The sequence below is a fragment of the Haliotis rufescens genome, unplaced genomic scaffold, assembly GCF_023055435.1.
Source record: "Haliotis rufescens isolate VD_foot unplaced genomic scaffold, xgHalRufe1.0.p SCAF_8, whole genome shotgun sequence".
NCBI lineage: Eukaryota > Metazoa > Mollusca > Gastropoda > Lepetellida > Haliotidae > Haliotis > Haliotis rufescens.
In genome coordinates, this window is record NW_025964372.1 from 26,247,647 (window position 1) to 26,271,468 (window position 23,822).

The window sequence follows — 23,822 nt, forward strand, 5'->3', positions numbered from 1 at the left end:
CAAGCGTAGATCGATGCTCATATTGTCAATCGCTGGATTGTCTGGTCCAGAGTCGATTTACAGTAAACTACGGTTATAACGAACTCAAAGGGCCACTAATTTTAGTTCGCAATAACCGTAGTTCGTTATAAGCATATATACAGCATATATACAACATATAGTCTGGGACTAAAAAATAAGTTCGTTTTATCAGTCAGTTCATTATAAGCGTGTTCGTTATAAACGTAGTTTACTGTATTTACAGCAGGAATTGTTGTGTGGGGCGTTAAACAATAAATTAACAAACAAACAAACACTACCAATCATCCCGTCTATCATAATTGTATTGTCCCCAGATACCTAAAAGAAAAGAACATCATTATATGTGTCGTCTTCTTTCTTTACCTGATGACATACTGCATATACATAGTCCTACAAAACATTTATACTTCATGTTTATCTCAACCATCGACAGTTCATGTTATTTGTTTGTTTGTTTGTTTGTTGTTTAACGCTTCACTCAGCAATATTCCAGCTATATGGGGGCGGTCGGGTAGCCTAGTGGTTAAAACGTTCGCTCGTCACGCCGAAGACCCGGGTTCGATTCCCGACATGGGTACAATGTGTGAAGCCCATTTCTGGTGTCCCCCGCCGTGATATTGCTGGAATATTGCTAAAAGCGGCGTAAAACCATCCTCTCTCACTCTCTCTCCAGCTATATGCCGGCGGTGTGTTCACAGGTGACCAGATTGTTTGAAATTTTCTTGTAACATGTAACTGCCTCACGTCTCACATTTTAAAAACTTTTTTAATGAAAATCTAATAAATAAGTTCTTATCGCCTAAATGAATACGTTTTATCATGTGCCACTGGTGTGAGCTGTACGTCAGCCACCGTGTAATTTATCAAGATTTGTCAACACCTACCGGTTGTCCTGCGCTCTTACAAGGCTGGAAACTTGCTGAATTCAATCGGCTTGAATCGTATCATTGTATAAACATTGTTTGGCATTACTACCGTTTACACTCGCAATGTTAGGGCGATTTAAAATTCTGGTGTTATCGCGGTTACCGGGGTAACCGGGAAAACAGTATAACGCATAGTTAAGATTTGTATTCTTGTACAGTAATGCTTATGGTACTGTTATTTTTTAAAGATATTTAATTTGATTTTAATTTGATTTTATTAAAATTCAGTGCAAAATATTAGATCTGCTAGATCTTATTGAACAATGATGTTTACTTTGTCAGAAGAACCGAAATCTAATCTAGTTTTCTTTTGAGATGAACGGCATTGATCAAACATGAAACCGTTGCCGTTGCAACGAAAGTTGAGTAGTGAGTGAGTTGCGTTTAACGCCGCTTTTAACAGTATTCCAGTCATATCACGGCGTGTCAGCTTAATGTGGGAGGAAAGCCCGAAGTGATGCAGGTCTTCGACGTTTACCACTTCGGTGAAACCCACGAGCATAGGTATGGTGCTGACAAACCTAGAAACATAATCGGGGCGAACCGGGATTCGAACCCACAATCATAGGTTCCTGGCGTGCCAAAGGGACGCAACTCTGCACAGCGAATTGCGACGCCTTAGACAACTGGGCCACCCGTGCCCCTGAGAGTTGAAAGTAGAGCGTCGCAAATGTGGTACCTCGGGAAAACCTCCATAAGGGTCAGCATCATGTGTTACTGAACTTGGTGAACATATATGTAGTTACATTTCTATCTTCAGTGGTTCGGGACATTTTGTCATAAATGAACGGAAATCCCATGTGAAGTTTACTGAGATTATAATATGTTTTTTGTTTGTTTTGTTTGTTGTTTAACGCCGCACTGAGCAATATTCCAGCTATATGACGGCGGTCTGTAAATAATCGAATTTGGACCAGACAATCTAGTGATTGACATCAAGAGCATCGATCTACGCAATTGGGATACGATGACATGCATCCACCACGTCAGCAAGCCACTTTTATTAAGAGTCAAGAAACTTCACGGAGGGGCATCGGAAATAGGCTTCACACGCTGTACCAATAGGGGGAATCGAACTCAGATCTTCGAGATGACGATCAAACGTATGCTTGTACCGATAGTTACCCTCTGTGTCTCTGGGAATACGCCCATCATCGACAGATGTAATAGGTTTGGGTGAATATTGCTGGCACAACAATTTGATGTCACTTGAATGTAAAATAATGCTATATCGGATTAAACTCGCTTCACCAAAGGACAAGGTGGGAAAAGGGTATGTATGATTTAAGAAATGAACCAAACTTTTAGAAATTGTAATGACCCTTTTTCAGTTGTGTTCATATGTGTGTGGGCGCGCTTGTGTGTTCGGTGTTTAACTGTGCTGAAATGGGTGGTTTTAGGTGTTGTCGAGGAGCCATCTGTTAATTATATGAACATGAGTGTTGGACAAAAACACATATTCTAAGAGTGAGTGAGTATTATTTTACGCCGCTTTTAGTAACATTCCAGCAATATAACGGCGGGGGACACCAGAAATGGGCTTCACACATGGTGCCCATGTCGGGAATCGAACCCGGGTCTTCAACGTGACGAGCGAACACTTTCACCACTAGGCGACCCGACCGCACCTGAAGATAAAGACGACACATGGTACAATATTATGGTAATTAATGTAGGGTCACCTACTTGCTCATAGTTAGATTTCCTCTTGAATTTTGAAATCTGTTTGCACTCATTTTAGTCATTCTTGGGTAGCGGCGGTAGGGTTGCCAAGAGGTGACGCCGAAGACCCGGGTTCGATTCCCCACATGCTTACGAAGTGCGAAGCCCATTTCTGGTGTCCCCCGCCGTGATTTTGCTGGAATACTGCTTAAAGCGGAGTAAAGCCATGCTCACACATATTCTTTGGTACTTGAACATGCCAGGAGTAGAACAACATGCCAGTGTCAGAAAGAGTGAGTGAGGTGGGTTTAACGCCGCTTATAACAGTATTCCAGTTATATCACGGCGTGTCAGCTTAATGTGGGAGGAAAGCCCGAAGTGATGCAGGTCTCAGACGTTTACCACTTCGGTGAAACCCACGAGCACGGGTATGGTGCTGACAAACCTAGAAATCGGGGCGAACCGGGATTCGAACCCAAAATCATAGGTTTCTGGCGTGCCCAAGGGACGCAACTCTGCACAGAGAATCGCGGCGCCTTAGACGACTGGGCCACCCGTGCCCCCGTCAGAAAGAAAAAAAGGCAGTCTACAGATGCATCATGGTCATTCAATATGAAGGCTGTGGACAAGGCGAAACTGGCAGCCCCCACCTAGACAGAAGCGTGTCTACAGAGAACTGGAAACTAACATCAAACGCCTAAAAGACCAGCTTCAACAGGAAACAAAATTAATGCACTAATGCAGTACCTGGATACCATTGATCATCTGCTTAAACTTCGTTGAGAGAGACAACCAATAGACAATTATATATGCAAAATGGCTTAAAGTAGCAGTTGTTTGTCACTTTATATTATTATTTAATATAATGAAACTTGAAATAGTGCTCAATTCGTAATTATACATACGTTTTAAACAATCTGGTGTTGTGTTGTTCTGCCTTGGTCACTCTATTCTAACACCAATGTGATCAGCCGTGCAGTCATCCCTATCCTATATTGTTTAAGGTGTGTGACAAATGGCGTGTGTAACTAATAGAAGGAGGTCTGGAAGGAGGTTAGGTCTACTAATGCCTACAGTGACAAATGCCTACAGTGACAAGTGCCTACACAAGTTGTTGTTTTAGTGTGCACACTGTTTCACGCACCCCTGCACTCAAGTGGTCTACTCTAATTAATGCCTTAGAAATGTTACTGGCATTGTGAAATATTTAACCTTTGTATAGATTTATTTTCTTAGATGGTTTTGTACTTTGATAACCGCAGCAGGAAATATGGATTTTCTGTAAAATGAGAGTAGAAGAATAATGTTTCAAAGTAATTGATGATAAACTTTGAGAAGGAAATTTTCCAGTATAAAATATAGTTATCGAAGATTGGCATATAAGCAACCCCTAAAGCCCCCTCTTGGGTTGCACAGACCACTTTCGCCCCTTTCGGAAACACATTAAATGGCCTGGCCGGGCCATAAGTAAGTAAGTAAGTAAGTAAGTAAGTAAGTAAGTAAGAAAGACTGGCATGTTAGAGGAAGAAGGATCAGTATCATATGTCACAAGAAGGTGGTCAGCAAGTCCTACTAGATGGCTACAGGTACAGACTCAACAACCGTAGGCTAACATGTGTGCACTGGAAATGTGTGTTTTAGACTGTAGGCATTTGTCACTGTAGGCATTAGTGGACTCCTCCTGGAGTGAGTGAGTGTGGTTTTACGCCGCTTTTAGCAATATTCCAGCAATATCACGGCGGGGGACACCAGAAAAGGGCTTCACACATTGTACCCATGTCGGGATTCGAACCCGGGTCTTCGGCGTGACGAGCGAACGCTTTAACCTCTAGGCTACCCGACCGCCCCGACTCCTCCTGGAAGGATACCCAATAATCAACAAGTAAACAGCGTTATCACTATCTCCCACAGGGGCACGTTGGAATTGTGTTTGTTCATATAATAGTGGATATAAACTCTAAAAAAGGAGTCCTATAAAGCCTTAAGAACAAATAGGCACTTGGGCCTTCATGTCATCTGAAAAAATGATTACATGTGAAATTAACACACAAAAGACCCTTCTCTGTAAGAAACTAATTATGTCTCGACAAGTATCTCTTAAGCATGCAAACTTTCATTCAAGTAACTTCAGTAGTTTCTAAGAAAACTTGTCCCCATTACACACACTACGCACCAAGTCAAATAACATGGATCAAGGGCCGTAATAATTTACGGCACAAATTTTCAAACTCAATCTTGACAAGTATCTCTTAGATACGCATACAAACTTTCATTCAGGAACTTGGTTGATGCATGTCATCTATCCCAATTAGGTGGATCGATGCTCATGATATCAATCACTGGATTGTCTGATCCAGACTCCATTATTTACAGACCCCTGTCATATAGCTGGAATTTTGCTGAGTGCGGCGCAAAACAACCAACCAAGTTGAACCAACCAACCAACTTAAGTAGTTTCTGATAAAATTTCACGCAGTATGCACTTAGTTGAAAAGCACGGAGCAAGGGTCGTAACTCTGTCAAAAGGGAATTTACGAGACCAATTTTCGAACTCATCTAAGATCATGACCAGTAACATCAGTGTGTAAAATTTCATTTCTCTGACTTAAATAGTTTTTAAGAATTTATGTCTACTTCGAGAATCGGGTGGACGGACGGACGGACTGACGGACACCGTTCCAATATCCCCAGCACCACTTCGTGGCGGTAGATAAAAACCAGCATCACATCCCCACAACGACCGCATCAACATCCCCACAACGACCGCATCAACATCCCCACAACGACCGCATCAACATCCCCACAATGACCGCATCAACATCCTCACAACGACCGCATCAACATCCCCACAATGACCGCATCAACATCCACACAATGACCACATCAACATCCACACAATGACCGCATCAACATCCCCACAATGACCGCAGCAACATCCACACAATGACCACATCAACATCCCCACAATGACCGCATCAACATCCCCACAACGACCGCAGCAACATCCACACAATGACCACATCAACATCCCCACAACGACCGCATCAACATCCCCACAACGACCGCATCAACATCCCCACAATGACCGCATCAACATCCTCACAACGACCGCATCAACATCCCCACAATGACCGCATCAACATCCACACAATGACCACATCAACATCCACACAATGACCGCATCAACATCCCCACAATGACCGCAGCAACATCCACACAATGACCACATCAACATCCCCACAATGACCGCATCAACATCCCCACAACGACCGCAGCAACATCCACACAATGACCACATCAACATCCCCACAATGACCGCATCAACATCCCCACAACGACCGCAGCAACATCCACACAATGACCACATCAACATCCACACAACGACCGCATCAACATCCCCACAACGACCGCATCAACATCCCCACAGCACCGTGGACAACTGAGTGCTCAAGCTTGGGTTAAAAAGGTCCACAGTACCAACTGGGTGAAATGTTTCGGTACATTTGGTTTTCTTTCTAACATAACTTTGTCACTGGAGTGTACAATACACTTCCTAGACATGTCTATGACAAATTATGTATCTTTATTAATCCTGAACACAACACACAGAGTATGCAAATATTGCACTAGGAAGATGCTTCACAAAAGGCTAATGCCTTTCACTGGCTCTTAACAGTTTCTAGGAACTGTATTTCTCGGTGAGACAGTTTAAACACGATCACGTTAAGTTATGTAACTTTTATGTAGGCATAGCTGTCGGCGTGGCGAGAGTACTATGCACGAGACACACAATTCAACAAGTCAGGCACACACAAACACGTTGAGTATGATGTTTGGCCAACACAAAGATCTCTGTCTGTCTTATCTGAGCAAACAAGCCAGGAGTCTGGGTAGTACAGGACTACTTAGCCCCGTGCTGGTATCTGGATGTGACATACAACATGTCTACAGAAAACTAGGGGTGGCAGATGGGGCCATAGAGACTCCATAATGCCGGAGTAGTGCGAACATTTAGTGGAATGATGACTGTTTGTCTCTCTTTCTCTCTGGCTCACTCTCTCTCTCTTACTCTAATTCGTTCCGCTTCCACTAAGATGTTATCACAATGCACGTATAAGAAACATATAATTATTCATATGTTTAAAAGTAATATACTATATATAAAAAAATATAATAAGTAATAAATTCAAGTAATAATGCATATAAAAATAAATACATAATTTATACACTGTAGAATGTGTAGATGCGCTATGGAAAATGACAAATACAATTCTTTGGAATATACAGCCTCAGACGTATCCAGGCCAACAAATCTGGCCTTGTGCTTTTTGATGAATCCAATGAAAACATTTGTACCATTGAATTCTCTGTCCCTTTGACAATAATGTGATTGACAAGATTCAGGAAAAAACATGGCAAATATGCGGACCTCGCTTTCGTAATGTCACGTTGTTCTGTAGTCGCAGCGAGAGGCAATACACCATGTATGTATCTATTCCAGTCCCACCTGGCGGCCAGTGTAAGGACTTCAAACCAGGTGAGGTGAGGTTAAGTGGGGTTTAACGTCGCGACGTGCATGCACGTTTGTGTGTATGTGTGTGTGTGTGGCTGCTTGCACTAGTCCGGACTGATGCCGATTTATAGTGCTAGCACACTGAGATATCATGCCGCAGTTTAACATGAATTGTCCTTGTTTAAGCCCCTTAATGCCGAGCGCCAGACAGGGTAACAAGAAGTACCACCTTTTAACGTCTTTTGGGATCGAACCCCGGACCTTCTGCTCTCCGGGCGGACGCTCTACCATTAGATCACGGAGGCGGTCTCAAACCAGGAGTAATATGAGGTCGTCTATTCCACCCATGGGTGTGTAAAGGTAAACGTCCATACTTTAGTTTAGACAAGTATCTGAGTGGGTGCTTTGGGCTTATCGCTGCTTTAAACAGTTATCCAGTTATATCACGGCGTTTCAGTATAGTGTGAGAGGAAAGCCCGAAGTGATACGGGTCTGAGACGTTTACCACTTCGGTGAAACCCACGGGTATGGTGCTGCCAAACCTGTAAACATAATCGGGGATTCGCACCCACAAGTATCGGTTTCTGGCGCAAAAACGGGACGCAACTCTGCACAAAGAATTGTTTCGCCTTAAACGACTGGGCCAACCCTGCTCCCGGAGATTACAGGAGCCAAAAGATCGCAGATAAGATTCCGTGTAAAGATATGTTAATGGACCTTACACGCCCACTCGCAGGTTCACCCAGTGCACGACATAACATACCAAAATCCTTCGACACGGTGGACACCAACATCGCCAACGTTTGTTTCTAGCTGTTTATGACGTTAATGGATATACGGTGGTATATCATCGTGCTGTTTATAACTCACACACACCCAGTGTCTACACGCCATCATGTGCTAAGTGGTTTCACAGTAATCCTTATTTTCATTTTAGTTTTGTCTCATTTCATAATAACGGCGAAAAAATATAACGCGTGGCTACCCGGCAACGTATGGACAGTGTGGTGTAAGTTGTCATCACATTGTCCAACATTTCAGCGTTATGAGGGTTACGGATGGATAGTCTTTCGTCTAACACCCCGCAATCAGAGTTGTAAGAAATCGGTGATCGTTGGTTCGAATCCAAGATTTGCACTGATCTTAACCCTTTGTTTGCCAGCATCATACCCGTGCTAGTGGTTTCACCAAAGGGGTACATGCCGTAGGAATAATGATGAGTATGGTTTTACGCCGCTTTTAGCAATATTCCAGCAATATCACGGCGGGGGACACCAGAAATGGGCTTGACACATTGTGCCCATGTCGGGAATCGAACCCGGGTTTTCGGCGTGGCGAGCGAACGCTTTAACCACTAGGCTACCCGACCGCCCCTGCAATAATGATGAGGTGGGGTAGCCTAGTGGTTAAAGTGTTCGCTTGTCAACCCGAGGCCCGGTCTCATTTCGCACAACTTGACCCAAGACCATTAAACTGCAGAATCCTGACTATTCTATTCTTAGTACTAGTGCTATAGTTCAGTAAAATATAGTCCGCCGACAACGACACCTCTAGGACAGGGACTCTTGTAAATCGATAAAACATATACGCTTCTTGTAACAAAACTGAAAGATAATTTTTTTTCGGGCATCGACATTTTTTAAGTAAATAAGTGTTAATAAGTAAACTGTCTGGAAAACGTAAGTATACACCCATGTTTGATGGTGGCTAAAAATAAAACATGAAATGGTTATTCGATGGTTATGTATTTGATACGGCTATCAAAGGCGATATTACATGCACCCTACAATGAGTATCTCATAACTGCTCAGACCGCCTGCGTGGTCTAGAGGTAGAGCGTCCGCCCGGAGAGCAGAAGGTCCGGGGTTCGATCCCCGGCCGCGTCATACCAAAAGACGTTAAAAGATGGTACTTGTTGTAACCCTGTCTGGCACTCGGCATTAAGGGGCTAAAACAAAGGACTGGTCTGCTCGGAGTCAGTATACTGTGTCTGAGAGTGGGGTATTCATGTTAAACTGCAGCATGGTATCTCAGTGTGCTAGCACTATAAATCGGCATCAGTCCGGACTAGTACAAGCAGCCACACACACATACACGTGCATGCACGTCGCTATATAAGTGCAATAATCTTGGACGCGACGTTAAACCCAATTTCACCTTCACCTCATAACTGCTCATGACTGCTCAAGGAACATGGGTGTGGCAGTTACGGATCAATCTCAACGGTATCACGATGTTCGTTATAACTGTCCTACAGGTATAAAGTAGAGTATTTTTAAAAATAAAAATACCGTACATTTCAGATCCCTGTATAATAAGTTCAAACCTGAGTCATTCTTAAATGACTCGGAATTAGTGAGTTATTTTTACACCAACTTGAGCAATATTCCAACCACACCCAAGAAGGACAACAAGGACTTTTGCACATGCATTGTGTATATAACTGACATATCAAACCATACTCTACATTTTTTTTAAATTTCATTGTGACATCTACAAATAAACCATGTTTTAATTTAAAGCCTGTAGGTCTATTTGACAAATTAGGTAACCCAAACAAAATAAGATATGAAATATCGCATGATCAATACTTTAGAGAATTAATTGCATTCTGCGCCCGCCACTCATGATCATGTATACATCAGCGTTGCTAATCTCTCGTGCACCCGACAACCAACCCGGCCTCAATACACTCGTATCAATACAATCAGTCTGTAACGCCAGCGGAGTCCCACAGGAGGCCTAGGGCAGGTTATTAATTATGTCACGTGAGCTTTATCAACCGTTCAAGCACGATATGCGTTGTGAGCTGATATGGGTTTATATGCTCAAGTCAGTAATGGATTCATATTGGATCAGTGTTCTTAAACCTAGATGAGAAGCCGCGAGGTATTAGCGTTAAATGGGCGTTAAATGACGTTATGGGTCGATCGAGCTGTAACTAAGTGTGGGGTGGCTTTACTAATTGACGATAAGATACTTTTGACTTGCAGTAGTCGGGGCATATTTCCTCCGGTAATCCGATCCTATTAAGATCTTATGAACCACAAAGACACCATCTTAATAATCGCAACATTGTGTCCTTTCTTAGGTGCTCAATATGTGAATTAATAAATGATTGTTAGAATTGCCACGCCATTTTGTTCATAGCAACCTTCGGGACATGTGCATCTTTAAGATATCAAGCGTTCTGTTTCGTGTTCTTGTATCGCCAGATATATTCTGATTCTGAAAACGTTCTGGCCAGCGAGCCGTGGAACTAGGCCTAAGCTTACTGTAGAATTATCGATAGATATTTCAAGTCGTGCATATCAAATGACTTCGATAAGATTCTGAGGGGACGGTAACACCCCCGTGTGCTGGGAAGCGGAACATATCGGTTGGCAGGTATAGTGTTTGACTGCAGACCTTTTTGAGCAGAGCGTGAGGCACAAGACACGACACTTTTGCAATAATATAGGAATTCGGATCGAACTGTTCATTCATGGCAGTATATGTTGGGTGTTGATACTCTTTGTGGATGGTGGATGTGTACCTGTGTGGGACGCCATACATATTGTGAATCGTATCTATTGACGACGCTGTGGATATCTGTTTGGCAACGGAGGTGATTTAGTCGTGGGGTTTCTTGAAGGTTTTATTTGTGAAGACATTGTTGTAATCATGGATGCGGATGAAGCACCGAAATCTGAAACAGTCCCTGGGCCGGATACGGAAGGTAAACAAGATCCGGAGATCCCTGAGGCGACAGATGCAGCCGTAACAGAAGGCGCCGTAACAGAAGGGGCCGTAACAGATGCAGCCGTAACAGAAGGGGCCGTAACAGATGGAGCCGTAACAGAAAATGTAGTTGAAAATACAGCAGAGGTGGAGAAAAAGTCAGATGATACAAAACCGTCAAGTACGATGGAGAAAGAAGGCAAAGAAGAGACGGAAGGGGAAAGAGTTCCTGAGGACATCAAACCAGATCCTGAAGGTAACAAACTAAACCCTGAGGACAAGGAACATCCCGAGACCGTCACTCCAGAATGTTTAGCTAAAAACGATGACGTTACACCTCCAGAGACAGAGGTTCCAGCAATAGCTGAAATTGACCCGTTCTCGGACACTAATCCTTCCCCTGAACCTGCTCCTCCGGTGAGTCAACACGATACCAAGACCAACCCATCCCCAGAACCAAGAGAACCGGCAGCATCTCCAGGACCTCCTCCAGCTCCAGCTCCACACGTCCATCGTTCGGCCCACCACTCAAGGGCAGGCGCTTACGCCTCACTCACCCTAAACCAGATGGCCATTGCTGCCAGTGCTCAGAACAAGCTCCCAACGAGTCGCCTGAAAGGGATTTTGGAACGACTTGGTCGTCATACGGAGTCCAGCGCAAAGAAGAGAGGAGCTTGGTACAAGAGTGAAACGAGTTATGTGGATGTCAATAGTTATTCGTGGAAGAACTTGGCTTTGTACAAAGATTACCAACAAAACATGTGGACGGGCGACGGGACAATTAAGTCGACCTGCAAGAAATGAGAAGATACATGTGTCTCCTGAAGTTGTTTATAAGGACGAATACATTTCTTCTAGCCAGGAATTGTTAAAAAGGATATTTTCATGTGAAGAACGGTTTGATATGAAAACAATTATTCATTTGTGTGACGTTTAGTGTTGGAAACCTTATAATGTAAAATATTCACTTCATACGGGGGTTATTTTTGAGTGAGTATGGTTTTACGCCGCTTTTAGCAATATTCCAGCAATATCGCGGCGGGGGACACCAGAAATGGGCTTCACACATTGTACCCATGTCGGGAATCGAACCCGGGTCTTCGGCGTGACGAGCGAACGCTTTAACCACTAGGCTACCCGACCGCCCTATTTTTGAAAAATCATAGGTGACAGATGAGTAAGACGGTGAAATTTACTCTGAACTCTGACAGGCCTCGCTGTATATTTAGCGTTTCAAGTACAGAATCAGTCATTTGACGGTCCATTAGTGGATGACGATATGTTGCAGTTAAGAATATTTAATATGTATTAGACAGCGAGACTTTGAAATAGATTAAGTGTAGAATACATACAAAGTCTGTGTTAGGCTCAATGAGAGACAGGGTAAGTCTATGCTATGCTAAATGAGTATCAGTGTATTTATTTATATGTTAATTGAGGGTCACTCTAATTCTGTGTTTGTGAGTTAGGACAATTAAAATTAAGTCTGATTAAGTTTTGGACTAATTGAGGGTCATGATGATGGTATATTATGTTAATTGAGATGGGGCCAATCACGTGGTGACTAATTCCTGGTGACTTATCTGCGTTAGACTAGTTTTGTTTTAGGCGCTTCGAATTCTGGGTTATGCTTATTCGGGGTTGGGGGATTCTGTGTCAGGTACATTTTGGGGGAAATTATTGGTCAGAATTATGAAACTAATTCTAAGGCAGTAGTGTTTTATGTGAGAATGCTTCTGGGTCAGGTTAATTCTGTCCAAATCTGTGTAAGACTATCTTTGTATCGTGTCGCCTATAGGTTAAGCCTTGGCTTATTTGGATAAGCCTTTTTCTGTTTTTGGCTTATTCTGTGTTGATATTCTATGCCAGGGTGATACTGTGTCAGGAGTATTGTGGGTTTACACGCCGATGTTATGGTCGTCATATAAGTATTACCATGGTCTACCGAAGCAGTATTTTCGTGTTCACACACATACATAATATTATTTGTTGTTGTTATTTTCTCAATGTTTTGTTTGACACATTGTAATCTGAAAGAGATGGTTTCAAAATTAAATATAAAATTGGAACCCTTTTGTTCATGTGTTTACTTCATCGGATTCACATATTTTTTAGCTTAGTTATTGTACATGTTTGTGAAATATAAATCATTAAATGAGTTGGTCATAGTGTTGTTAATTTATCTTTATTATGCCCCAATGTATAAGGGGGCACGGGTGGCCCAGTCGTCAAAGGCGCCGCGATTCACTGTGCAGAGTTGTGTCCCCCCTTGGGCACGCCAGAAACCTATGATTGTGGGTTCGAATCCCGGTTCGCCCCAATTATGTTTCTAGGTTTGTCAGCACCATACCCGTACTCGTGGGTTTTACCGAAGTGGTAAACGTCTGAGACCTGCATCACTTCGGGCTTTCCTCCAAGCTGACACGCCGTGATATAACCGGAATACAGTAATTAGCGGCGTATATATGTAATTTGGAACTGAGCGCAATAAATAATATTTATTGAACAAGTACAAGATTCGCCAGCAGGGCGAGGACGTGAATACGTCGACATCGGCTGCTGGAACACGATATAATGGTGTGGTATGAACTCTTAATTATACTGAAATAGTCTAAGATTATATCATGAATAGTGTTTTGATAAATAATGGTATCATTAACGATGTCCATGATAAAGTTATTGGACGAGGAAGGCTAAAAACAGGATTTATATAACTATTCCTGTAGATGGCTATATATTTCGTACATGTATAATCTCAATTAGGATGTTTTCTAAACGTGCAAGCAACTGATGAAATAATCGTTGAGAACCCCATGACATTGTTTTGCTTTTGTGTGTGTGTGTGTGTGTGTGTGTGTGTGTGTGTTTGTTTGTTTGTTTGTTTGTTTGTTGTTTAACGCTACACTCATCAATGTTCAAGCTATATTACGACGGTCTGTAAATAATCGAGGCTGGACCAGACAATCCAGTTATTAATATCACGTGCATCGATTCACACAATTGGGATGATGACACGCATCAGATGACATGCATCAACCAAGTCAGCGAGCCTGACCACCCGATCCCGTTAGTCGCCTCTTACGACAAGCATGGTCGCCTTTTGCGGCAAGCATGGGTTGCTGAAGACCTATTCTACCCCGGATCTTCACGGGGCGTAATATGAATGAAGCGGGTGGTCCTTCACGTGACATGACAGATAAACTAGAGTAATATGAAAGCTTCTTATTGTTAAGGGCTCCAGCTATAAGCAGATTATGTGGTATTATGTTGTAGAAATCATGCATAGTATATCCTCAAACGAACCTCCAGCAGCGTTTCAAATGCACCATGTTCAAAGGGAAACAACCCTTCTTTAGTATCGCCATCGTGGCAACTTGTGTCATTTTGGGGTTTGTCAGTGAATGAATGGTGTTCAACGCACACGAGGTAAATTTCAAGCTTTTCCAGCCTATAGAAAACCAGTCCCGGCCATGTACACCAGTGTCTGAATGAAGGAGTAAGCATATACTCCGAAATGGCGAGTTCCTCATTATAAAGAAGTTGACATCCATACATTCTCTTCCCTACCATATACTAGTATCATTGTCTACAATACTAATATTTGAAGTTAATCGGATGGCACAGTTGTTACAGCATTTAATGCAATTGGTCACGCCGGGTTCGATGGGTGCAAGGTTTGAAGCTCATTCTTGGTATCCCTCACCGTTATATGAACGGAATATTTCCCAAAACAGATTACGACCCGACTCACGCACTATGCCCAGAAAAGCGTCGGTAAAATCGTTAAATTTATACCATACTCGGATATTTTTCTGGTCAGTTTATCACCTGACTGTATGGGTCTCCCTTTTCATTTAATTTCTGTTTTTAAAATACGTTACTCGTTTAAGGGTGGTATACAATGCAACATACAACGTCTTTATACAATGAGAAATGAAAATTCTTTATATTAACAGAGCTGATCCACAGGCCTGATTACTATATAGATCACTTTCTGTTCTTCATGCCTCTCACATCTCGCTGGAAATGTCTGTGTTCTTCCCTTCCTCCCCGTGTCTGCCTTTTTCTTAAACCTTTACGGGTTGTCGTAATGATCTGCACGCACAACATGCAATGTCTTGTCTCTTTGCGCTCTCAGCAATTTCTCTCAACAATTTTCAAAATAAGATTGTAAATTTCCATAAAGACATATTTGGCGTGGCATTTAATATGACCGTCTTGATCTTCTCATCTGTCTGTCTGTCTGTCTGTCTCAACCCCCCACCCCTCTCTCTCTATCTCACACGCACACACAAATGAAAGCCTAAGACACGAACGAAGCAGGCATTTGTACATCTTCCCGAGGCAAGGGAGTTAACTGAGTGTTAAAGTGCGAGAAACTGGACTTTTGCAGTCAGTTAACTCCCTTGCCTTGGGAAGATGACATTTGTATTATGGAAATAAAGAATTAATCAGTATTCCCTGCCAAAAGACGCACACAGTGACGAGTTCACTGTAATGTTTCTGTCCGAATTAACGAGGTTTCACTGTAGTGGAAACTGATTCATACGACCCTAGTTGCTCGATGTTATGCGACCGTGTGTATTAGGAATACTAACTGCGACAGTAAATTACAGTAATTACTCTCAGCTATGTACTTATGCAAAGGTCATGTGTAAACGCTGGTGCTTTACTTGTGAGATGCTGGGGAGAGCGCGGACAGGGTTTGTGTTACTGACAGCCACCACTCTTGTGTTTTGTTATTTTCTGTTGCGACACACACAGGTACGGAAAACTGTAAGGGTCATTGTTGCGTTCTTGCTATTTCTGGCCATAGTAAATATCTTCTTAAAAACAACAGAATTCGAGATCGGGAAATTTTGGCCACATATCCCAATATGTCGTTTTCGTACATTCCACATTATAACGGTTTACCGAATGTCGAATTAGCGAAAACAGGAAGGCGAAAATGTCAATTACAGTGTTCCATACACAGGTACTTCACGTTCAACACAAACGATGGCACAGCCGGGAAAGGATGAGATGCGTACATTCAGGAACCTCTAACAATACAAAACTGGGAACAACCATGGAAACAAGTCGCGGAACAGGGCACTGCAGGACTGACTGTGATATTTTCGTTGGAGAGCGGCCTCCGTGCATTACGAGAAACATTTCAAGCACAGGGCCGTGGTGCCATGAGATGAGACGGAAACGAGGTAGGAACCTTGGGGAATTTGGAATGTAGAGTATTTTTATTGTTTGGTGAGAACGAAAGCCCGAAGGTATGTTGGAATGTAGTTAATGCTCCTGTAATGTGTCGCCATTTGGAATCGCTATTCTCGCGAGACGCGACGAGATATGACGTCACCGCCGAGTCGAGCTTTAATATTCAGTGGACCCCATTGATCCGGACGATACAGTACAAAAACGAAACATGTATATTACGTGTTGTCCTTTCCCTATAGAGCTGTTCCTAACAATAATTGTCCGTACCGATGATGTTGATGATGATGATGACGATGATGATGATGATGATGATCCAATACACACATTCAATCAACGCCACACATTGATATACACAAACCTATTTGGACTTTGACATAGAAATTGTAAGGTTCGCATCTGATGTTATCGTATTTCCGCCATGATTTATGAATGCACAAAACTATTTTTCAATGAACAGGTCGCAATTCCATATTTAGATGCTTTTAAAATAACAGAAATGCGAATCCGGGTACATCTTACGCCTCCCGTGGCATCTGTTTAACGTAACTCAGCTGGAACAAAAAACAGAAAATCTTTGTAATTTCCATATAGATGAAATTCGTCATAGTGAGTGAACAATATGCCAGAGATATCACGGCTGTCAGAGAAACTACTGATTGATAGCATGAGCGCGGCCATAGAGCATGATATACGGTAGACCTTTTCTGTCTCAAGATCACAGAATGTGGTGTTTAAATGCCCATTCTATGTCTGAAATGAATAACGGAAAACGGAGCTTACTCCGGCTGATCATCCATGAACTCTACGTTGCAGAGAATGATGTAAAAAACATAGTATCGTAAAGAGCGTTTTTTCAGCAGGTATGTTTATGAATGTCAACTTATCGGTTAAAATAATACCCAATAAACTACAAGGACCCAGGGAGTAAAATATATTTAATACACAAAGAAAATCATAAATATCAAACTAGAATGATTTCAAGTGGGTAAATAAAAATGGCTTAAAAACATACATTGAGCACTGATTAGACTGAATGTATGATACGTGTTCCAGGAAATACAAAGGTCAAGGTGAACTTGGACAGTCGCAGCATGGAGATGCTGGAGAAACTACACGGGGCTGACCTTGAACCAGGGGGTCTGTTCCGTCCCACAGAGTGCACATCATCGCAGAGGGTCGCTGTCATTGTCCCCTTCAGGGAGAGGAGTCTGCACTTGAAAATATTCCTGAACAATATTCACCCCTTTTTAAAGAAGCAGAGGGTGGAATATATGATACTTGTTGTTGAACAGGTGAGATCGCATGTGTCCCTTTAAAGTCATCTTCCCGAGGCCAGAGACTTAACTGACTTTAAAAGTCCAGTTTCCTATGGAAAATGAAAAAAAATGTTCAAAAACTCAATATTTACACTATGTCGCCCCTGGGCAGGCCCATGGGCGAAGTGTGGCCCATCGGCAGGCCCATGGGCAAGCCCATTGGCGAGAATACGTTCCTTTACCTAAAACTCATGTTTTTGTTTCGCAAATACATAAATGTATTTCTTTCAAGTATCATGACACAAAATTTAACTCATTTCAACTTAATACAACGATTTTTATAGCGAAATTAAAATATTTCGCCCATGGGCGAGAACAAGGCAATCCCATGGGCGTACATTGAAATCGAAATCCCCTTCGTAAACTGTAATGCAGATTTCGGTCGATTCGGGATTTGCAAAGCATGTGCACCGCCAGGTCGTTGTATAGAGATATTTTCCAAATCTTTTCAGGTTTTTAATCAAGGTGCGCAACTGATTTTGATGCACTTTCGCGATGTTTTTATCATCGTCTTATCACAATATAGATCTTGATTATAGGGTCACTGTGCAAAACGCAGAAATATTGTACCGAAATGTTTTACCCCTGTGGTAATAATTAATTGTGTGTTTGATCCTCTTTTAGAAATGTTCTAGCCCTATAACACCAATATATATGCTTCACACATTATACAAATGTGTATGCAGAGGGTGTTGGGTGGGATGGCGTGTGTGTGTGTGTGTGTGTGTGTGTGTGTGTGTGTGTGTGTGTGTGTGTGTGTGTGTGTGTGTGTGTGTGGATACTACTCTATAACGGACACTTCAAACTTTTCTGATTTCTCATCCACTCCGATATCCACTGACACATTAATGTATTTCACAGGCCCCGGGGTCTAGACTGAATAGAGGAATGCTCCGAAATATTGGCGTTGTTGAAGGAGAGAAACTTTGCAAGTTTGATTGCTATTTCTTCCATGATATTGATATGATCCCCCTGAGTGAACGGAACCTCTACACCTGTGGCAGCAAACCACGCCACCATGCCGCTGCCCTCGCTCGCTGGAACTACGCGTAAGTTGAAATGTAAACTCCGAAAACCATTGGCTAGCCAGTGCATAACATTTTTGGACATGCTGAATTAAGATACAATTGGAAAGGCAATCAACTCGAGTTGAATGTTTTCTTGTTTGTTGTTTAATACCCCACTAAGCAATATTCCTGCTATATGACGGCGGTCTGTTAATAACAGAGTCTGGAACAGACAATCCAGTGATTGACATCATGAGCATCGATCTACGCGATTGGGATACAATGTTGTAGAATTTGGTAACACTGTGCAGAAATAAAGTGGTTGTAATACTTTTATACACTGTATGTACCAGGAGGGTTAAGCAAGGTACATGATGTGAAATGGGGATTAACGTCATTTTCAAGATTATTGCACACGTTTACACGTGCATGTACGTGTGTGTGTGTATGGCTTCTTGTACTGGTCCTGAGTTTTCATTGAACTATAATGACGTCACTCAGATCACCAACACACACACACACACACACACGCACGCACGCACGCACACACAGACACACATATATATATCTCCTCATTCTTTCCCCAGATTACCGTATGAACATATTTTCGGTGGCGTTGTGAGTTTCAAGACAGATTTGTTCAAGAAGATCAACGGCTACTCTAACATGTACTTCGGTTGGGGAGGCGAGGACGACGACCTTTATAATAGGTAATAGTTGATCATGATGTGTCTTAGACGTCATATGACGTCATTCATGCTCTTGTATAACGTCAAATTGGCAAGACTCTTTTTAAAACCTTGTTTACGAAACTGAATTCTGAAGTTGAAATGTGAATATAAAAAATATAGAAATGGAAAGTATTGTTTTTTATATGTATCCAACCAGATATAAATATAATGTTAAAACGCATTTATTGTCGCTATCAGTATAAAAATATATTAACCATAGAATAATTAAGACCTGTGGAAAATTTCTCCTGAAAATGTTCAACATATGCGAGATCTTAAATGTCAGCCAAAAGGGAAAGCCCCAAAATAAAATTTATACTCTTTTAAGTGATGTATTATGAAAAACAATTAAATCATCCTTTGTTACTTCAAACATTCGACCCGTGAAGATTCCGGGGTCTTCAGCAACCCATGCTTGCCGTAAAAGGCGACTAACGGGATCGGGTGGTCAGGCTCGCGGACTTGGTTGATGCATGTCATCGATCCCAATTGCGTGGATCGATGCTCATGATATTAATCACTGGATTGTCTGGTCCAGACTCGATTATATAGCTGGAATATTGCTGAGTGCGGCGTTAAACAACAAACAAACCAACCAACCAACAAACCAGCTTCAAACATTCCACGAGGAACTTGTTGATATCCTATGATTTTTACTTTTAACGTTTCTATTTCGTGACGTCATACATTTCAGAGTGAAACACCACAATATGGACATCGAACGGTATCCGATGAAAATCTCAGGATACGGGGATTTAAAACATCGGAAGAGTGAAGCGCAAAATGCAAGGTGGGTGTTATTTTATAGCGAGTAAGTGAGTTTAACGCCGCTTTTAACAGCTTTTTCCCCTGTTATTCTATAACGGGAATTACGACACAGACCAATGTAGCATTAACTGTCCGTAATGTATCATACGTTGTTTTGTTTTATTATTTATTTTGTATATATACAAGTTTTATTTATTAATATAATAGAAATGCCAGATTTTACACTTCGCATTTACCTCACATACCAAGCTGACACACTGTGAAATTCAAAACTCAATTCAAATATTCTTTAGTTCTCAGTCACACACATTCAGGAATTTTACTGCCGGCCCTTATAGGACCATTCCCGATTAGAAATTGTTAAATGTCTGATCAAGATCTTGTGATTTTCGTGGCGGGAAATTCACAAACAATCAGATATTGTTCAGGAACGGTCCCGATTCAGCCGTTTCCAGCCGAATTCGTCCCGATTCTCCCGTTCTCAATCCGAATCTGATCCGATTTGTATCAACAAGATCTGGACGCAATCTGGGCTAAATCGACAAGAAACGGCAATGAACAGTTCATGCCCGTTCATCACGACAGCGTCCCGATCCACAGGACACCGTCCAGACAACACAGCACAGTTTACGATTTTGTTTACGATACAGCAGAATCTGTCACAACAAAGTCAGGATTGTAATCCGACTAGACAAAATCGGCTGAGTTTCCCGAATGTTACGGGAGAGCCATACTGTCGGGAGTGCTTGGCCGACCTCTGTGGACCTTTCCCGATCCGTAGGACTCTGTTACGAACGTATACGACTGCGTCTAGACAATGATAGGACATTCCAGATGATCGAGGATAGTAATCCGACTTTTTCACTTTTCGCGTCGTAGCGCTGTCTGATCTCAAACGGGAGCCGTAATTGGCACCGTATGAACCTGGCCTTGATGAGGCGGAAATAAGTCTCATGAAAATAAAATATTTTGCTCCCATACGATACCTAATCGATCTGATACGATGATCTGATAACTCCTCCACAGAAGGTCGCGTGGTGAACCCTCTGCGAACTTTGACCGCTCAATATCAAGAAGGCTGCGTACATTCTTGAGCAAATCAGCTGTCAGCTTTCTAAAGCGATTTTGCATCATTTCCTTACCACCTAGATTATGAAATTTCGAATCGTAAAAATGAAAACCGATGTAGAACACAAATGTTCCTCCGATGCTACTTCCGTTTTGTCAGCGCTCAGTAAGGGCGGGATGAGTGAAATATCCATATATCCAAAATTTAATACAGTTAACTACGTTTCTAACGAACACGCTTATACCGAACTGACGGATATATCGAACCATTTTTGGGTCCCGTCAATTTGCTGTATATAGGGTGTGCATGTGCCAATAACGAACTACGGTCGTTATATTCGTAGTTTACTGTATGTGTGCAATATACTGGCGCTCCTATGTTTTCTACTTTCGGAACTTGTCGCTTTTTCGTCAAGATACAGAAATCAGATATGCTGGTTTGAATGTTTCGCTCACTTGTACTGAGATTTCAGAAGCCTCGATGATGATTGCTGAATAAAAAGCGACCTCCTGTGGTGGTGTCCTCAAATCCTCACGCTGAGATGTATTGTACCAGAGTAAATTAAATGAGTGAGTGAGTGAGTTGGGTTTAACGCCGCTTTTAACCATATTCCAGTTATATCACGGCGTGTCAGCTTAATGTGGGAGGAAAGCCCGAAGTGATGCAGGTCTCAGACGTTTACCACTTCGGTGAAACCCATGGGCACGGGTATGGTGCTGACAAATCTAGAAACATAATCGGGGCGAACTGGGATTCGAACCCACAATCATAGGTTTCTGGCGTGCCCAAGGGACGTGCCCAAGGGACGCCTAAGACGACTGGGCCACCCGTGCCCCCAGTAAATTAAATGAGATTGATTTACTATTGCACTCACGTAGATATGACAGGATTAGCTTAGACGCTAACTCGTTTAATCCTAAACACTGTCACTCAACTGCAGGTATTCCTATCTGAAGACGTGGAAGGCGAGGGTGGAGGTGGATGGTCTCAACAGTCTCAAGTACCACCGATACCTGGTAGAGTTCCGCAGGTTGTACACGTGGATCTATGTTGGGATTAAAGAACCCGAGGTCCTAGGTTCATATTTAAAAAAATAAAAAATAAAAATTACTAAGCAACTAGTCGTAATTCACGGGTACAACTGTATGACACCAAGGAGTGAGTGAGTGAGTGTGTGAGTGAATGAGTGAGTTGGGTTTAACGCCGCTTTTAACAGTATTCCAGTTATATCACGGCGTGTCAGCTTAATGTGGGAGGAAAGCCCGAAGTGATGCAGGTCTCAGACGTTTACCACTTCGGTGAAACCCACGAGCACGGGTATGGTGCTGACAAATCTAGAAACATAATCAGGGCGAACTGGGATTCGAACCCACAATCATAGGTTTCTGGCGTGCCCAAGGGACGCAACTCTGCACAGCGAATCGCGGCGCCTTAGACGACTGGGCCACCCGTGCCCCCATGACACCAAGGATAGGAGTGTGTGAGTGAGTGTGTGTGTGTGTGTGAGTGAGTGTGTGTGTGTGTGAGTGTGAGTGTGTGTGTGTGTGTGTGTGTGTTTGAGTTTGGCTGCTTGTTCCGGCTTTATAGTGCCAACCTCCTAAGATATCATGCCCCAGTTTAACATGGATACACTCAGACACAGTATACTTACGCCGAGCCGAACGTCGGGCTGGGTAACAAGAAGTTCCATCTTTTAACGTATTTTGGTCTGACGCGGCCGGGGATCGAACCCCGGACTTTCCGCTCTCAGGGCGGATACAAGACCACAAGGCGGTCTGAATCTAATTTACCTTTGATGATTGCAAGGATGGGGATTCCATGTAATGTTTATAACCATTGGGAATTCCGGGACAGGAAAGGTCTCAGGCACTGCACACTTGACGCCAAGGCCTACAAAAATGGGGCGGTCAGTGCCTGTTACCTCACCGATGGCCTATGAAGATCCGGGTTAGAGTTGGTCTTCAGCAACCCATGTTTGTCGTAAGAAGCGACTATAACGGGATCGGGTGGTCAGACTCGCTGACTTGGTTGATGCACGTCATCGTATCCCAAATGCGCGATCGATGATCGTGATGTCAATCACTGGATCGTCTGGTCCAGACTCGATTATTTACAGACCGCCATCATATTACTTGAATTTTGCAGATAACAAACAAATACCTGATCGATGGCCTGTCATCTAGCCTCGATGGTGAGAAACATTTCCCATGGCTTTTGTCACTGGTGTGCCTGGCCCTGATACGGTTATTTTTGCATAGTGATAAAACCGATTGATTCCTCTCCGCGGTTTGTATAGGTTTACCGAGCCATGGGGACATATAGGATGGTGTGGAAGCCGCCTGTGCTTAGTGAGTGACTTGGGTTTAACGCCTAAAATATTATAATTGTAAATACAGTGTTCCCTCGTTATTGCGCCCTTCAATATAGCACTAACTCGGTTATAGCGCGCGGTAAAGCATGGCTCCCAAAATTTCCTAACATTTTCAATAAACTCAAGTTTTGTATAAATATGTTTTACCCTTATAACACTGACTAGTATTTAAGATAATGCATTGTAATTAAATTTTAAATTTAGTATTTACGTTTCAATTTATACTGCAGAGCAGTCAAGCTGTTTATGTGGATAAGTAATTGCTGAAAACACACTTTGATGTACCTTGTATTTATTTGTGAAGCTTAATCAAATTATGTGTGACCTTGAAAACTCCAAACAAAGAAAACATGACATTATATGTTTAATATTCCAAAGGTTGACTTCATCTGCTTGAACCCGAACAGATAATTGTATTTTTTAAAGTAGTGTTACAATTCACACTTTGATATTTAGGGCATTAACATCATGTAAAGGAGATAAGTGACGCAGTGCTGAAGTGACGCAGTG

General features: G+C 42.4%; 2 protein-coding genes across 2 annotated transcripts; both read left to right on the top strand.

The window, feature by feature from the left end:
- Nucleotides 1-10,354: 10,354 nt before the first annotated feature.
- Nucleotides 10,355-12,911, top strand: LOC124143492 (uncharacterized protein UU044-like). The gene has a single exon (XM_046512492.2). The coding sequence runs from the start codon at nt 10,786-10,788 to the stop codon at nt 11,644-11,646; it is 861 nt and encodes a 286-aa protein (XP_046368448.2). The 5' UTR covers nt 10,355-10,785; the 3' UTR covers nt 11,647-12,911.
- Nucleotides 12,912-15,492: 2,581 nt separating this feature from the next.
- Nucleotides 15,493-22,038, top strand: LOC124143520 (beta-1,4-N-acetylgalactosaminyltransferase bre-4-like). The gene is made up of 7 exons (XM_046512521.2): nt 15,493-15,606; nt 15,818-16,040; nt 17,104-17,342; nt 18,228-18,415; nt 18,961-19,083; nt 19,799-19,894; nt 21,882-22,038. The coding sequence occupies exons 1-7, from the start codon at nt 15,493-15,495 to the stop codon at nt 22,036-22,038; spliced, it is 1,140 nt and encodes a 379-aa protein (XP_046368477.2).
- The last annotated feature ends 1,784 nt before the right edge of the window (nt 22,039-23,822 follow it).

Coding starts and splice junctions, on each gene's coding strand:
- LOC124143492 (XM_046512492.2), top strand. CDS start 10,786: ATGGATGCGGATGAAGCACCGAAATCTGAAACAGTCCCTGGGCCGGAT.
- LOC124143520 (XM_046512521.2), top strand. CDS start 15,493: ATGTGTAAACGCTGGTGCTTTACTTGTGAGATGCTGGGGAGAGCGCGG. Junction 18,416..18,960: donor CTCGCTCGCTGGAACTACGC/GTAAGTTGAAAT, acceptor TTCTTTCCCCAG/ATTACCGTATGAACATATTT. Junction 19,895..21,881: donor AGTGAAGCGCAAAATGCAAG/GTGGGTGTTATT, acceptor ACTCAACTGCAG/GTATTCCTATCTGAAGACGT.